General features: G+C 36.0%; 1 protein-coding gene across 3 annotated transcripts in view; it reads right to left on the reverse strand.

Annotated features, from left to right (window-relative positions):
* Nucleotides 1–13,181, reverse strand: part of LOC103098691 (lamin-B1-like) — a 115,952-nt gene that overhangs the window by 15,983 nt on the left and 86,788 nt on the right. For 2 of the 3 annotated variants that reach the window (XM_056825048.1, XM_056825050.1), the window contains 2 exons: nucleotides 4,753–10,632; nucleotides 3,592–3,625 (listed from right to left, as the gene is read on the reverse strand). In XM_056825048.1, the coding sequence (XP_056681026.1) occupies nucleotides 10,591–10,632 (42 nt within the window). In that variant the 3' untranslated portion in view covers nucleotides 3,592–3,625; nucleotides 4,753–10,590. Of the gene's footprint in view, nucleotides 1–3,591; nucleotides 10,633–13,181 lie in introns of all 3 variants that reach the window. The other variant, XM_056825049.1, reaches the window with a different exon arrangement.

Genomic DNA, 13,181 nt, shown 5'->3' on the forward strand with positions numbered 1-13,181 from the left:
GGAAAGAACAGAAGAGCTGAGAAGATTCAAAGCACTTACTTCACTTCTCTTTGGGAACTCCTCAAGAGTGGTTGGCCTAAGAGAGACCTCTGAGACAGAGGACCTTCTGAACATTGACCATCTCACTGTGAACCCCAAGCCCCTTGGATCCTGCTGATGAGAAAAGGAGTAGATAGGACTTTTATTATAAAGCCATCTATCCAAAGATTTCCCTCTCCATACCCTAAAGTTGTCCTTGAACTTTATAATACAACCAGGATAGATAGAAAGTCAGGACAGCTCTCACAACTGACCTAGGAAGGGTCAGGAAAGCAGCCTGCCTCATAACATCCTGGGAGAGAGACCTGAAGCTTGGGGAGGAGAGCTATACTTTCTCCTCAAGGAAGAAGAATCAGTTTCAGTCCTTGACTTTACATTCAACCCAGTCTCTGAGGGGATATATTTTGTAATTCTGAAAACAACTAGTGCTGGTTTTACTAAGGAAAGAGATGGGATGAACAATCTTTCCCCCTCCCCTCTCCACCTCCTTGCTTCATTCCATCTCTCTCACTCTCTAGCCTTAAAGTAAATGTAGTGGGTGACTCTGTTTCCCCATCCATTACAGTTTATATCCCAAAGAGATAATAAGGAAAGAGACTGGTAAAAAAATATTCATAGTTGCACTCTTTGTGATGGCAAAAAATTGGAAAATGACGGGATGCTCTTTGGGGAATGGCAGAACAAATTGTGGTATCTGATGGTGATGGAATACTATTGCTCTGAAAGGAACGATGAACTGGAGGAATTCTATATGAACAGGAACGACCTCCAGGAAGTGATGCAGAGTGAAAGAAGGAGAACCAGGAGAACATTGTACACAGAGTCTGATACACTATGGCACAATCAAATGTAATGGACTTCTCTACTAGTAGCAATGTATTCTACTAGTAACAATTCTGAGGGACTTATGAGAAAGAACACTATCCACATTCAGAGAAAGAACTATGGGATGTATGGGTTAAAAATTAATGGGTTAAACTAAATATATAAGAGTGTGGTCATCAAAATTAATATATCTCAAGTCAGAATGACTTTTTAGCAATTTATAAATTAGAAGGAAAGAGTAAAAGTAAGGAAATGAGAGAGGGTAGATAAATACTCTGGCCAGGTCTGAACAAGGCAGGGCTTCAGAGGCAAAGGGGGCCCAGAGGTAAATATGCGGAAGAGAGAAATTGGGAAGCATGCTATTACAGATAAAAGAGTGGTTGGCATAAACTGTGACCACAGAAATATGGTTTCCAATCAAAAATAAAGTGTTCACCATGGGAAAATTCCCAAATATTAAATATACCCAAGTCAGCTGGGTTTTATGGAGATTTTAATTAATACAGATTAAAGAATGAATGAAAGAGAGTAAGAGGAAACAATGAGAAAAGGGCTTGGCCAGCCCAGGCCAGCCTAGGCCCAAGCCCTAAGAGAGAGATCAGTCAGTCTTTAATCCACTCACAAGATTTGTCCCAAGCAAGATTCTAGTGTTCAGAGAGACCATCCAGTTCAGCTTTCAGCTCAACTACCTCCCAGTTTAACTTCAGGCAGCTGAACTTACATCAGAGACCAGCTCTCAGCTTCTGACCTCCTTTTAAAGAGAATTTTCTCCTATGTCACCTCCCCTAAGTTCTCACATCTACCAATCACAGTAGATGCTTTCATAGGACTGACCATTCTTAATTCACACCTTCTTTAGTTCTCAACTTCTCTGGGTAGACTAAAACTTCTGAGTAAGTTCACACCTCTTTGCCCCTTGCAAGTTTGCAAGTTGCCTGACCTTTATAGGTACTTAGCACCTTTTTGTACTAGATCTAAAAATAGACTTAGATTAAGGTTTTTTAGCTTTACTTTAAGTATGGGTTAAGTACTTTTCATTGTTTAGTAAAGAGTTTACAACTTTATCTTCCCCTAAAGTATGCTTAAGTATGGGTGGAGTAGAGTTCTCACATTCCTGATCAAGTACTTTCATTGTTTAAAATGGGGAATGATCTTAACCAAGTGTTCTAAGGTAGAGTCTGAGAATTTTTAAGTCTGAGAGATTTTAAGATTCACAATGCAAAAAGGCAGAAGCAGTAGCTGAGTGATGACCTATCAGTCAAATGAGAGGGTTCTATTTGGAATGTTACCAGGAGAAACAGTTGAAGGCGTTTTTGCATGCTTCCCAATTTCTCTCTTCCACAAATAATACAAGGGTTTTAGCCTCAAGGCTTCCTCTAAGAGGAGGGGCCTCTCCAGCATTAGGGTTAGTACCTCCAGATAGTACCACTAGAAAAGCCAGGAAAGGGAGTCAGTCTTTTTCACTCACTCATGTGGTAGTCTTAAGAGAAAATCCAAGAGCAGTCTGAGGTCCCAAACTGAAGCTCCTTCAAGATCAAGTTTGAAGGCAAAAGAGCTGGTCACAGGAAGTTTCTCCCACTTTTAAAGACCATTTCTTTTGTCATTTCCTGTGCCTTCCTTCCACTTTATGTGGACCAATTACAGCTATAGCTTTGCTTAGGACTGCCCAGGGGGCAGTTAGTTGATTCTGAATCATCACCCACTATCGTACATATGGGTCACAGACCTCACTCACTTAAGGATAAAAGGGATGTATATACTTTTGGTGAATAAATCTAAAAATGGGCAGGGGAGAATTAATCCCATCTTCACAATCTCCCTGTGATCATTTGGGAGACAATTTATCATTTAAGATAATTTACTTATACCTCTAAAAACCTTTTAACTACAGGTGTATACAACATTGCACCTTCTAAAAGGAAACTACAATAGTTAGAGATAAGAGGGAAATAGAAAAGAGAGAAAGCAAAATCAGTGTTTGCTAGGTGCATTGACAAAAAGTCAATTGGGGGCAGTCCCCTTTGGCTTAAAAGTTTGCATTCAAAATAAATATGTTCAACCCCCTTCAGTTCAATCAATTGCACCCCAAAGTTCATTCTGGATCTTCTTGTAGGTTTCTGTAGACATCATTCTCCAAAAAGTTAATTTTCTGGATTCAAGGAGTTAGCAAACTTCTTTCCCTGAAAATTTTCTCAAACAAAATTTTATTTATTTTTTATCTTCCAAATATTTTAAATTTCTGTAATGTGTTGTAGTTCATTCATATAGTACCTCTCTTAATAGGTGCACTCCCAAATAGCTTACACAATCTGTATTTATTTTGACTAGTTTTTTCTTCAAACAAAATTTTAAATTGTGGATTTTATGAAAATATATACAATCTCCCCTGTGAAGAGTGTTGACCAACACTTGGATCAACTCAGAAAGCATGGTTGAGTTATGAGGGTGTATGAGTCAATTATCAGAAGAAAAACCAAAAACATAAAAAGAAAAACAAGTAGAAGAAAAAATTAAACTTTGGGAGAAAGAAAAAATTCAAAATCAGAATAACAATATCAAAAATCTATGTATATAAAAATGTCTAAGTAAACAAGAATAAATTCATAAAAGGCCCTGGTATTAGGGTCCAATTAAATAAATTTATAATGAGCCCTTGTATTAAGGTGCAGTTAAAGTAATTTCTGCCCCACAAGTCTATAGGACAAAATGCAGTAATATTGCACTTACCCATTGGCAGCCAGGACTACAGGAAGTTGCCATACTATAAGAGAGAAAAAAGAACTAGATTTACTTATAAAAGGTAAGTGTTATTCCCTGGTCTGATTTTACCTTCACTCAGGGATAGGGGGAGCCAGAATGGCAGCCAAACTTCAGTACTTGTTTGAATATGGCACCCATATCTGACGTATGTCAACCAACCACAACCTCTAACCTCAAACAAGTCCTCTGTCTTGGCACAGATTTGCTGGGAGCCATCAGACCACGACGCCTTGACAGAGTCACATGTGGTAGCTGGGGAGACCACAGAGTGGTCCTTGGCAAGATGTGATTGCCCACCCAATCCCCCTTTATATGACCTCTTTCATCAATGTCCCTTGCCTATGAATTGACATGATTATTATTCCCCCTAGTCTCAAAAGAAATAATGCAAGAGCAAAACACCTGTACCCTAATTCTCTAAAACATCACCAAAGGATCAGACCCTTAAACCCAATCCCAAAAATACTATTATGGGTTAACTTTTATTTAGGTACATAATTCCCAGCAAAACCGCAGCTACAGGCCAAGTCCAAAACTTTCCAACTCACAGAAATGTATTCTCATGAAGCCAGCACAGAAATCTATTATAGAGGCCCGTGTGATAAGTACAAGTACCTCAAGCTTCAGTATGCCTCAGTGACTTGATTACACAAATCAGTAACTCAGAAACTCCCTAGAAGCCACCAGTTTAAATTTGAATTATGTTCCCAGTACCCCTCAACCTCAATGATATGACTGTTGAATTGTCTTTTAAGAATTGCTGATTAATTATTCCATTTTATTAAAAGCAATGTCATTTCCCTTGTTTGCAAGCTCAAAACTTCTCACAGGGTAATGAGAAAATTAAGCCACCTGTGACAAAATCATTTATCTTGTGTGCAACCTTTATTCTGTCTTTAATCACAATACAAAAATATAGAATGTTAATCAAGTGATTTGTTAAAAGTTAATGTATCACTTTTCCAATTATCTCTCTTTGATTATGTGTATTTGAGTGCCAAGAAAATGGGTATAAAAATAAAAACTGAGCCTGGGCATGGTAGAGCAGCTATCAGATGCAAAACAATCCTATGGCTATTATGATTAAGCTGTCTTCTGTTTGTTATTTTTGTGGACTGATCGTTTCACCTGTCGGGAAACCCTGGAGTCGCGAGCAAGGGTGGACTTTGCCCATGGCACAGATTCTCATCAATCCCACCAGGATTGGTTTGGTCTTTTTTGACCTTGTCCTTCTAGGCACTGTGCAGATTCTCATCAATCCCATTGGGATTGGTATGTCTCCTTGAACTTGTGCTTCTTTTGGACTGTGTAATGGCTCTTTTGTTCCCTTCTCCTGGAATCAGACACAATCATTAATCACAGTCTCATAACATTTATCAATAAATGGCAGGTTTATATAGTCTAAAGCTTTTGGGTATGCATTAGTATTATAGCAAATATATATTTTAAACTTATATTACTGCAAAATCAAAAAAGATTAATATTGGTAACATGTGCTTCAAGTACAAAAAATGAGAGAAAAAAGAAAAATCAAATACTCTAATGCACAAAGGAAAAGCAATAATATTTTTTAAAAAATAAAAAATATATAGTTCACAATCAATGACACATTGTGTTTGCCTAAGGAGAGGCAGAATGCAAAGGTTTCTCACTCAAAAATGAGATCCATTTCTTTTTTCACTTAGCTATGATCCACAGTAGGAGTGTACATAATTTTCACTAAGAAAAAAAGCTTTATAAAAAGTAAAAGAAGATAATCCAAAAACTTTGAGCTATGTGAATTCTGTAATGCTCTCCTGGAATGGGAACTGTTTGAGATAAGCAGAAAACTGGGCCATGCTTGCAATTCTAATTTTTGTCAGTAGATGGTGCTACTGGCTAGGGGTTAGGGTGAGGGTGTGGTCTCCTTAAGGATGTAGACACACCTATACACCTTGATCTAATTGACTTTTGGGTAGAGGGCAGGTACAGAAACCTTTTGCCCTGAGGTTAAGTATAGGTAGGGCAAGGGGAAGGCAGCTGCCTTCCCCCTAAGGGTAAAATGTTAGAACATAGAGCTTCTGACCCTGAGCTTTCCTCTTTGGGCAAAAATGCCACTTTTCTGAGTTGGCCTGGGGCAATAAGAGTTTTTATAAATTATTTTTTCTCTTATTTGGGCTCTTAGGGTAAAAAGAAGACCAGTTTTTGGTCACCTTAACACTACTCTTCCTGACTGATCTCCCCAGGTTTCACTTCTCACTTAAGTTAATTCTAGAGACACATAGGGCTTGGAAAAAAGAGAAAGTAGACTTCCAGGAGCAAACAAGGCTAAAACTCTGTTAACTTTGTTTTTGAAAGAGCTGGAGTTTCTCCTACTTTTAAAGACCTTTCCTTTTGTCACTTCCTGTGCCATCATTCCATTTTATGTGAACCAATTGCAGCTATAGCTTTGCTTAGGACTGCCCAGGGGACAGTCAGTCAATTTTGATTCATCACCCACTATCGCACACATGGGTCACAGACCTCCCCCACTTAAGGATAAAATGGGGTGTATACTTCTGTACACTTCTGTTAATTAAATCTAAAAACAGGCAGGGGAGAGTTAATCCCATCTTCACAGGGAGTAGAAACATAGAAGAAAACCATTTGTTTGATCACAAGGTTTGTTTGGGATATGATTGGGGATATAGACTCTAAATGATTACTTTTTTGCAAACATTAATATGGAAATAGGTCTTGATCAATGATAGATGTAAAACCCAGTATTATTGCTCATTGGCTATGGGAGTGGGGAGGGAAAGAAGATGAATCATGTAACCAAGGGAAAATATTCTAAATCAATTAATTAAATACATAAATTGAAAAAAAAATGAGGAGCAAGAAGATTTTTAAAAAATCTGTAGTCTTACATAAACTGATGAAACGTGAAGTGAGCAGAACCAGGAGAGTATTGTACATAGTAACAGCTGTATTTTTTGATGAATTTAGTTTTTCTTAGCAATATAGTGATCCAAGACAGTCCCAGAGACTCATGATGAAAAATGCCATCTGTAACCAGAGAAAGAACTGAAGGAATATGAATAGAGACCAAAATATATTTCACTTTCCTTTTCTTTGCTTGTTTGAGGTCTCTTCCTCAATGGCTAATATAGAAAAATGTTCTAAATAGTCACACGTGTCAAACCTATACCAGATCGCTACTGTCTCAGGGAAGAAGGGGAAGGGCTGGGGCTGAGGGGAGAAGAATGAAGAGAATTTGGAACTCAATTTTTATGCTAAAAATGTTAATTTTTAGCTAAATGCTAATTCTAAATTAGCATGCTAAAAAAGGATAAAGTCTGTTACATATGATCTCATTTGATCTAATTTCTGTTGTGGATAAGGAAACAGGCTGAAGTGCCATATCCATCACAACATAACAAAAGTCATACCCAGGCCCTCCACATTTTTTGACTCCTGTGACTAGCTGACATGACTATCTTTAGGGGTCTCTTGAATCAATTCCCCATTATAATTCAAGCACATTCTGACAAAATCTCTTCCCATTATTCATTCAAATTTACCTTTTTTCCCCCCATTCTTTCTCCTAATGCTTGTAGTGAAAAGTTTCTACTCAGATCTAGTCTTTTTAACAAGAATGCTTAGAAGTTGAGTGTTTCATTAAAAGTCCATTTCTCCCCTATAGGACTAAATTATTCTTGATTATTAAACTGGATCTTTTGCCCTCTAGTATGCTGTATTCCATGTTCTTCACACTATTAAAGAGGTAGCTCCTAAATCTTATATGAATACCTGACTGGCTCATCAAAGCTTAAATTCTTTCTATTTGCAATATTTTTTCAATGACTTTCCTGGGGTTTCTTTTAGGAGGCAATCAGTGGATTCTTTCTATTTCTATTTTGCCCTCTAGTTACTACGATAGGCTTTAGAAAGACAAAAACAAAGAACAATCCTTGCTATTAAATTTAGTCGACTGGGGTCTCTATATGCTAATGTATTCGCTTTAGTGCTTTCCATCTTCCAATAAGTGCTGCAAATACAGTTTAGGCAGCAAGATATGGCAGAATAGCAGAGTTTAACATGTTATATGAAATAATACTTAGATTGCAATTGAATTTCAAACAAGCCTCAGTTTTATTTAAAGTATACAACTCAAAGTGCATTCAGGGTACATCAATGATACCATTCTAGGGCTAATGAAAAGGTAATATTTTAGTAACAGACATAAGATGAAATTTAATTAAGTAACTTTTAATCACTTTATAAGGATTCCTCTATAATAGCTTGATAAGCTGTAAATGGGTGATTTAAATAAGATATAGTAGGAATAGGAATAGTATTAAGAGCCTCTGCAATGATGAAAGTGCCTACATACTTCCTTTTTCTTTGTCACACCCTGGAGATTGTGACATGAGGAAACCTAGACTAGTTCTGCAGTGTCTTAACCAAGTGATCCGAGAAGCAAGGGGGGGAAAAGTGTGTGTGTCTAGTCATAGTCCCTATTCTTGGAATTAATTAATTATTTCATCAAAATGTTCAAGACACCATGTAACGAACATATTCGGAATACTTGGTCCTCTTAATGACATGATATGATAAAACATCTAGTTTTATCTAGTAACTAAATTTAGGTAAATTTGATTCTTTCTTAATTAACAGAATAACATATTAGAGAATAATTTTGATAAAATTATTAAATATCATTTTAACTACTTACTCCCCCTATTGAAAAGATGAAATTGTATGCATTGCTTTTATATCATTAATTGTAAAATAGTCATCTTATATAAACTTTTAGGTTGTATCTGTAAGTAGGAAGTTAGAAAGGGTAGTTCCAGTTGTAGGTTAACTGTATATAAGCAGTGATAGATAAGAGAAAAAAGAGCTTTTGTTGTCTACTTTGGAATATTAAGTGCATAGCTTGACCAAATTCTAATTCCTGATAAGAATAACAAAAAACAATTCTTGAGTCAGTAGCAGAAAACAGCAATGTATTTACCAAGACAAGATAGTATTTGCTTTTCTGAAGGGTTTATATTCACTATAGGTTCCTCAGAGTTTATGGCCCAGAGAGGCACCTTTGGTTTATTTTTCAGAGTCAGTATAAGTCTAATTATATGTCTACTGTATGTAGTATCAATTGGAGCTCAACTCAAGCTCAAAATCATGGCCTGGTTTTTCTTAATTTGTTACAAAAGTAATCTATTTTTTTCTTGGACAAAGGTGCGCTCAAGAGAAAATTCAATTAACTCAAATTAATCAAAGACTTCTTCCTTTCCTAAGTCTGACTATTACCTAACCCTCAATTTCTTTATATTGGTTTGGAATGTTAAAAATATTAACTAAAAACAGAAAGCACATTTTATTTATTTATTTATTTTTAAATTTAAGTTAATTTATTTAGTCAATTTAGAACATTATTCCTTGGTTACAAGAATTATATTATTTCCCTCCCCTCTCTTCCCCCAACCCTTCCCGCAGATGACGCTCAATTTCATTGGGTATTACTTGTGTCCTTGATCAGAATCTATTTCCATGTGGTTGGTGTTTGCATTGGATGTTCATTTAGAGTCGATATCCCCAGCCATATCCCCTCGACCTCAACATTGAAGTAGTTGTTTTCTCTTCTGTGTTTCTACTCCAACAGTTTTTCCTCTGAATGTGGATAGTGTTCTTTCTCGTAGATTCCTCCAGGTTGTTCGGATCACTGCATTGCCACTAATGGAGAAGTCCATTACATTCGATTGTACCACAGTGTATCAGTTTCTGTGTACAGTGTTCTCCTGGTTCTGCTCCTCTCGCTCTGCATCACTTCCTGGAGGTTGTTCCAGTCTCCATGGAATTCCTCCACTTCATTATTCCGTTGAGCACAATAGTATTCCATCACCAACAGATACCACAATTTTTTCATCCATTCCCCAATTGAAGGGCATCCCCTCATTTTCCAATTTTTGGCCACCACAAAGAGCGCAGCTATGAATATACTTGTACAAGTCTTTTTCCTTATTATCTCTTTGGGGGTACAAACCCAGCAGTGATATGGCTGGATCAAAGGACAGACAGTCTTTTATTGCCCGTTGGGCATATTTCCAAATTGCCCTCCAGAATGGTAGGATCAATTCACAACTCCACCAGCAATGCATTAATGTCCCGACTTTGCCACAGCCCCTCCAGCATTCATTATTTTCCTTTGCTGTCATGTTAGCCAATCTGCTAGGTGTAAGGTGATACCTCAGAGTTGTTTTGAACATATTTAATTTTAAAGCAAAATTTTTAATTTGTTAATATAAGAAAAATTTTCTTTAAATTCCTTAAATTTAAAGAATACAACTAACGTATTTTAATATGGAAACTACTTTCCTTCCGTTTGTCCCATCCCAAACCCAATCTTTTTGCGTAAGAACCTAAGAATATAAAACATACCAAATAAAACAAGTTTTGTTGTATCCTTTATTGAAAGTACTCACATAATTAGACAATATTACTTTCTTACAAAGTTTCATTTTTTTCTATTAAAAAATCTATAACCTTGATTATTACAAAAAAAATTCCTCAGTACAAAAATGTCCAAAATATTTAAAATGTTTTCCCCTCCCTCACAGCACCATTACATTATACAGAATAGAGAATTATCAATAGCACAATGATTGGTCTAGATGGAGCAATCTCCAAATACACCCAGACATACAGTGGTTTATTTCTCCTTCTCATAAAGACTTTCAAAAATAAAAAAAGAAAAGAAAAGAAAAACCCAGTAACACAATAATGGCAGAAAATCTTGCAGGGACTACAGAAAAGTTATGGATATGATTTTTTTTTTATAAAATGTGTTTTTCAGTGATAAAAGGAAATTAAGGCCATTAGGCTTCTAGCTTATACATTCAAATAAAGGAAATATAAAAATACTTTGTGCTTCTGAGAAGGTTCTAAAGCATATGTAGATAAGGATTACAGCAATTAATTTGAGAAATAACTGATTTGAATAGTTTACATAATTGTACAGCTTCTCTTGGATGCCCTTGGATCTCCCTGATTAGAAAAGAAGAAAAAAAGTTATTATGAAGAAAAGGAATCATAGAATCTGGAAATGGAGTGGTCCTTAGTAATCAAGTTCAATCCTATCCTAGTTTATAAATAGGAAACTTGAGAACCAAAGGGGTTATGAGGGAATCTTCCAGTGACATTAACAAATTTAAAAAATTAAACTTAACATGTATATAGCAATGTGTGTTTTTTTTTATTATTGCCAAAACATTAACTATATTCTATGATTAATATATGTGTATACACACACCCTCCCATCAGTAATTTGTTGTAGCAAAGCTCTGGAAACAAAGCATGTGTCCATCAATTATAGAATGGTGGAAAAAATTATGGAGTATGAATGAACAGAATGCTTCACATTGTTAGAAAAAATAGAAACAGAGACTTGATAGGGTTGGCTTTTTTTTAAACCCTTACTTATTATATTATTATAAAATCAATTATTATTAATTATTATAGAATTATTATATTATTATAGAATTATTATAGAATTATAGAATTATTATATTATTATAGAATCAATACTATATTGGTTCCAAGGCAGAAGAGTGGTAAGGGCTAGGCAATGGGGGTTAAGTGACTTGCCCAGGGTCACACAGCTAGGAAATGTCTGGGGTCATATTTGAACCCAGACCTCCCGTCTCTGGGCCTGGATCTCAATCCACTGAGCCACCCAGATGCCCCCTTGATAGGATTTTAATAAACTGATGATAGTAAATTAAGTAGAACCAGGAGAAAAAGTTTACATAATGACTACATTAAAAAGGAAAACAATATGATAAATCATGACTCTGGAAGACTGAAGATGAATCATTTCTTGTTGGAGAGGTGAGGGACTAGAGGTCCAGGAGACATACAATTTCAGATGTGGCCCATGTATGACTTCTTAACAGTACTTATTTTCTTACATGGGACTGTTCTTTGAGGGACAAGGATATATGAAGGGAGTAGTTATCAGTAAAAGTGAAAAGAAAAACATTAATGAATTTAAAAAATATAGTAAAAAGTGGGGCTGCTAGGTGGCTCAATGGATTTAGAGCCACATCTAGAGACCTGGGTTCAAATCTAGCCTAAGCCATTTCCTAGCTGTATGACCCTGGGCAAGTCATTTAAACCCCCCACTCACTGGCCCTTACAGTTCCTCTGCTTTGGAACCAATAAACAGAAATGATTGTAAGATGGAAGGTAAAGGTTTAAAAAGTAAATAGCAAAATTAAATTCAGAAAAGACACAAACAAGTGCCAGAACTGTTATTTTAAATTTGAAATATACTTAAAGTTCAGTTTCATATTCAGTGTTTTTCTATTCTTTATATGGGGAAATGTTGTTGTTTGTTAAATTTACAGTAATGAAAAAGAAACAGTTTTCCCCCAAATGACTCACTAAATAGTATTAGTTATAAGATCTTAACTCCCTATGTCTCATTTCATAAAGCTCTATTTCGGTGGCTTTCCCTACAAAAGAGAACATGATGCATGTGGTCTTAGTGGCCCATCAATATTCTATAACACAATAAGTGAGTAGTTTGGTAGTAGATGGGTAATTACTAATATACCATCCCAATCCATGTTACATGATTATACCACTCTTTCTAAATACTTGCCCTCATTATCATGCATTCCAGGACCTGCCTTCATTCTTGATATCAATAATATCTGACTCATGCTTCTCCATCCCATTCCCAACTATAAAGACCCATAAAAATGATCCATATGAGTGATTTAACATAGTTTCTCACCCTCAACCTCTACTGACCTTCATCCCCATTCTATACCAGCCATTTACCCATAATAGTCATATCTAGGATCTCTTCATGGATATGGCACTGATTTAACCACCAAGATCTCAGAATTGGTGTTTTCCATCCACAATCTTTGGACCTCTGCCACTGCCTTAAAAGTCTTTATTGTGACTACCTACTTTACCTATTCCATTTGTTCTACTTATCAGGCCTAGAATGCAGTTATTTTTAAATCTTGTCCTCCCTGACATACTATTCTTTCTCCTTTTGTGTTGGTAGTTCCCAATTTTGAATTCTCTATCCTCCTGTCACACTATTATTATTCTTTTTTATTTCTCTTGTCAGATCACAGAACATTATTAGAAAAGTCCCAACAAAAAAGGAAAACTAATCCTGATGTAATTAAAAAATATTTATCTTCAGTCTTAGAATGGTACTAAGTATTGATGATAAAAGAGCAGTAAGGGCAAAGCAATTGGTGTTATGTGACTTGCCAAGGGTCACACAACTAAGAAATATCTGAGGCCAAATTTAAACCCAGGTCCTCCTGACTCCAGGCCTGGCACTCTATCCACTGTGTTACCTAGCTGCCCTTCCCACTATAAGTTAATATTACACACTTTTAAATAAGCTCTTAAGAAAAAGAAAAAAATTAATAAAATAAAATAATAATCTCTTGCTATTATTCAGTAATTCTATTTATCTCATGTTAGCTTCCTGGGCACTCTCCACAACCACTATTCAAATCCTCTCCTGCATTCATAAGTTCCTATTGCCGCCTCCCTACAATCTA

This window comes from Monodelphis domestica, chromosome 3 (assembly GCF_027887165.1).
Source record: "Monodelphis domestica isolate mMonDom1 chromosome 3, mMonDom1.pri, whole genome shotgun sequence".
Classification (NCBI taxonomy): domain Eukaryota; kingdom Metazoa; phylum Chordata; class Mammalia; order Didelphimorphia; family Didelphidae; genus Monodelphis; species Monodelphis domestica.